The 4,656-nt window shown below is 47.9% G+C and overlaps 1 protein-coding gene across 1 annotated transcript; it reads right to left on the reverse strand.

Annotated features, from left to right (window-relative positions):
- Nucleotides 1-91: 91 nt before the first annotated feature.
- HARBI1 (harbinger transposase derived 1) lies at nt 92-4,512 on the reverse strand. The gene is made up of 3 exons (XM_065636201.1): nt 4,369-4,512; nt 3,219-3,925; nt 92-2,627 (listed from the first exon to the last, which is right to left on the reverse strand). The coding sequence occupies exons 2-3, from the start codon at nt 3,886-3,888 to the stop codon at nt 2,251-2,253; spliced, it is 1,047 nt and encodes a 348-aa protein (XP_065492273.1). The 5' UTR covers nt 3,889-3,925; nt 4,369-4,512; the 3' UTR covers nt 92-2,250.
- Nucleotides 4,513-4,656: the final 144 nt, after the last annotated feature.

Below are 4,656 nucleotides of genomic sequence, written 5' to 3' on the forward strand. Positions count from 1 at the left end.
AGAGTCAGTTACTGTCATCCCTCAACACAAGACTGAGATTTATCAGACGTTATATGGTCAGGGTAGACTTTACTTTTCAAAGCTCTGACAATGCACAAATTTGTAAGTAATCCAGAATGCAGCTGGTGAGATAAGCTGAACATACAGAAGAGCAGGAAAGCAAAAAAACCCATGGATCTCAAGCTGACACATTTAAATGTTGTCTAAACCCGAGGGAAAAGAGACAAGTCCAGACAAGTCCAGTTACTTAGGAGTACATGGGGCAAACTCATCTCTAGATGAGGACGTTCCATTTCCCAAGTGAAGTGGAGGATAAGAACATCTGACTCAAGGAAGAACAGTGGTTTTGAGTAGATTGGTTTTGTCTGCTGTGGCCTGATGCACTTTTTCCTAAACCGATAAGCAGTAAGATCAGTTTTGAAAGTGAGCTCTGCCAAAGGTGACGGTGGCTGAAGGAAGACAAAATCCAGTAGCAAATGTGTTCCTGGAAAAGCATCCACTTTGAGTTCACTCTGGCCTCAACCCAGGCTGAGAAGATCTATTCATAGCATAAGTTGAGAAACTCCAGCTCGTTATTACGTGACAGTGTTTGTACCTACATGTGTCCAAGGCTCACTTGACCTTAGTGTCACTCACACAGCTCATTCAGTGTCTGCTAGCGTTTAGGTCTAAAGATCAGTATTTTTAGCATAGATTGTCAGATATGATTATGAGCCATAAGGCACGATATACAGCAGCAACTCGTACCTTAAAAATGCTTGTTTTTTTAGAAAACAGGCATGTCTGTTTCTTCCAAGGTAAAAGAAACAGGGATTTTGCCACAGTGAGCAATAGCAGTTCTTATGTGATACTTCATGGGAAGATGTGTAAAGAAAATAGAATTACATCTCAGATTGTTGTATGTAATATTCTACAGTTCTCATCAAGGCTTCAGAAAACATGCTGCTTATATTATACATCATAAAGCATGCTTGGTTTTCTATAAGATAGTAAATGCTTACTGCCATTGCACACCTGTCAGAATTATACCTAATTCTGCATCTCCATCCTACACTAGGAATGTGTCCCATTATTTTCTTATTCTTCAAACATGGGGCATGATCCCGGCTCATTTCCTCTACAAGAACAGACAGACCTGCTGTGCCGGATGGCTGTACTGCTACTCTAACTAGCTACCTTTGTGCTGCTTTCTGCATTCCCTGCCACTTTTGTTTCATTTATTGCCCAGTAAACAATAAAGTCTAAGAAACAAAGTTTTCTCAGACTGCTGTCAAGAGATCCCTGGAAACACCCGCATCTTTTGGAAAGAGAACATTGCCAGGAAACTTCCCAGTTCTGTGCCAGCAACAGCTGTGTGCATTAGTAGCCCTCTTCCACTGAACAGATTGATTGCCAGCAGTGGTAGAGCAGCCTTCCCGTACCTCAGCCCTGACCTAAATGGAGAACTTCTGCAATCAGTTCAATTTTTGTCACCCAGTCAGTCCTTGGCATTTCTTTCACAGAAGACAACAAGAGAAGTAGTTAATGACAATTTCTGTTGTGGCAGACATGCCTGGTGAGAACTCACTAGCCCATTTCCTGATATCTGTTAATTAACTGACAGTCAACCACAGCTTAACAACTTCTCTGGTCTCTTTGGGAAAGAAGAAATGTTCAACCCTTCCACTTGCAAGCACTAGTGTGTACCATACAGCAAAAAGCCAGACCCCTCCCAGAACACAATCACTGGGTTTTGTGAGGTGTGCTAAACTGCAAAATGGTATTCAGCAAGAATTTATATCTGCAAATGAAAAGATAAATGTTTGATACACTGCTCATGAAATCAGGGCAGACATGAGCCCACATGGAAGTTTAATTTATGTGAATTACTGTTTAAAAATCAAACATAAGTGTTTTGGGTTATAAAGTGACATAGAATTGTTGCTTTCTAAAACAGTGCAAGGCTTACAGATTTTTCATAACTATCAAAGACAACTTCCCACATTTCTCCACTGATCTCGTATTAGCGATTGTTGTCTAAATCAGATGAAAGGAGAATCTATAAGCATCACAACAGTAAAAATTCAGCAACTAAATCGCATCTCTGGAGAGATTGAGAAAAGTTCAGAATACCGTCTGAAATAAAGAGAGTAAAATTTCTCCTTGTTTCACATCTGTTTAGTCTTTACAAACTTAAAGAAGAGGAAGGGGCATAATTCCTCTGCATATCTTCCCAGATGAACAGTTAGAAGCCTTCCCTCTGTCACAACATTAGCTAAAATGAGTAAGTAAAAGCTCCTGACGAATACGACAGGCTTCTGAGTCCATTGATTCCATCTGCTCATACTCTTCTTCCGGTTGTTCCATGTGTCCTGTGGCTGGGGAAGACCACACATCCAGCCCGTGTTCCAGCGAGATGTTGTGGAGCACACAGCAGGCCAGAATGATGTGGCTGGATTTCTCCGGAGAGTACTGCAGGGTTCCTTTGGATCCATCCAGGCAGCGGAAACGCGACCGAATGGTTCTGAACGTCCGCTCAATGACGTTATGAGTGGCAGAATGCGCCATGTTGTAACGATATTCTGCAGGTGTCTCGGGGATGTGCAGAGGGGTCATCAGCCATGTTCGGAGAAAGAAGGAGCTGTCACCTGTTAGCAGCAAAAAGGAAGAGGACAAGTTACCTACCTACAGTTAACCACAGCTTTCAGCTCTTGAACCTTGGTCTTCTGTACTGCAGATACAGAACAACTTATTTCCCTGGCTAAAGCAGAACGCATGAGAAAATACAAAAGAACAACAGTAACACAGGTTTACAAATGCGACAAAACAACAAAATAAAAACATTCTGGTTTACACAGGGAAATCCTGGAAGAACACCCAAGAATTTTAAGATAATTCATTTACTATATAATACAGTGAAAGACAGCTAGACTAGGGCAATACATAAAATTAAAAATTGCATAATTTGGCTTAGAAAGGTGTAGGATGCTGACAACAAGATCTTAACAGAATGAACGTAAACTAATATATACAATAATCAGACTGTATAAAACACAGATTGGATGTTACTCTTCTAGAATTCTAAGAGAAGGATTGTCCAAAGTGAATCGCAAATCTCAAGGAATTTGCAGGAAAGCAATCAGAAGTAAATATAACTTGTGCCCAGAGGCTCTAGACTCAAAGAAGAGCCAACATATAATAGACTTTCCACAGAAAACGAGGATGAAAAATTTACTTACCAAGTAGCCAGCCATCTTTATGTAGCTCAGTTTCAAATTGGCTTGTGAGGGCTGCCTGCTGTAACACTGTGCAGTCGGGCAGGCTGCCTGGCCAGTGCGTTTCTGCACTCAGGAGGACTCCTCTGGCATCACACACCATCAGGCAGTTCAGAGAATGGAGACCCTTTCGGTTCACATAGGACAGGTCCTCAGCGTTTGGTGCCTTGATTGCCACGTGGGTGCAGTCAACCACCCCCAGCACTCCCGGCATGCCTGCCAGCCCATAAAAGTCATCCTTCAGGCTCTGTACAGTAGCTTCATCCTCAGGAAAGCGAATAAACTGCGAGGCTCTTTCCACCAATGCCTCAGTTACATTGGCAACGCAGCGGCTCATGGAGGCTTGACTAATGCCGATAGCATCCCCCATGCGAGTCTGGAAGGAGCCGGAGGTATAGAAACCCAATGCAGCAAGTATCTGCGTCTCTGGGCTGATGGCCCTGGACCGCTGGGTAGGGCGAGAGAGACTGGCTCCCAGGAGATCCACCAGGTAGTAAATGAACTGCCGGGGAAAGCCATACGTGGATAATAGATACTCATCCGTGACATCCTCCAGCTTGAAGCGATCCAGAGTCCTGTGTCCACGGCCATAGAGCAGGAGGTCGCAGTCAAGAACCGCAATGGGTACAGCCATGGCTGAGGGCCGGGGGGCCCTCTGGGGCTGCCTTCGCCTGCATAAACCAAACGGGAAGGAGACTCAGGATGGCTCGTGCTGGTCAGCCTTTCAGGCTCTGTTACCATTCAGGTTATGACACAAACATTTTTCCTTCTTTCTATCTGCTTTCAAAATCACGAGGGGCCGAAGCTGGCGGGCTGACTGCGGAGCTGACAACTCTCCAGCCCTGCCAGGCGCTGACAGGAATTTACTTCCCGTGGCGGGGAGGGGACTGGTGCACCACAGCAGCCGCTTCCCGGGCTGGGGAACCGACCCGGCCGCGTTCAGACGCGGGGTGGCACAGACACGAACCGCCGGTACCCGTGTGTGCGCCCCCCCGCCCCGCTGCCCTCGGGCGGGTGAAACAGCCCCGCCGGGCCCAGCCCTGCCCGGACGCCCCTGCGCGCTGAGGGGCAACGGAGCGAGCCCACCGGCAGCACCGGACCCCCCCGCCCTTACCGGCCTGCGGTCGCTTCCAGGCCGTGCCCCGCCCCGAGGGGCCCGCGGCGCCGTTACCGCCACCCCGCTGAGGCCCCCGGCTTGGCCGCGGCAGATTCGCCACGGCAAGGGCCTCCCGGCCGGAGCAGCGGCGTGCGCTGCCCCTCTTGTCTCGGCCCCGGCTCCCTCTCCTGCCGGCCCCCCAGCCCGGGGCGGTGCGGGTCACCGGGGAGCGACGGCGGCTGCGTGTGGAAAGTGCCGCCGCGGACACCCAGACGCCTCCCTCCCTCCTCCTCTCCCTCCCACCGC

This window comes from Caloenas nicobarica, chromosome 5 (genome assembly GCF_036013445.1).
Source record: "Caloenas nicobarica isolate bCalNic1 chromosome 5, bCalNic1.hap1, whole genome shotgun sequence".
Lineage (NCBI taxonomy): Eukaryota > Metazoa > Chordata > Aves > Columbiformes > Columbidae > Caloenas > Caloenas nicobarica.

Bases quoted from the DNA above. Each gene is read 5' to 3' on its own strand.
- HARBI1 (XM_065636201.1), bottom strand. From the start codon at position 3,888: ATGGCTGTACCCATTGCGGTTCTTGACTGCGACCTCCTGCTCTATGGC. The intron at 2,628-3,218 runs GTAAGTAAATTT...TGCTGCTAACAG, and splicing joins TAAAGATGGCTGGCTACTTG to GTGACAGCTCCTTCTTTCTC.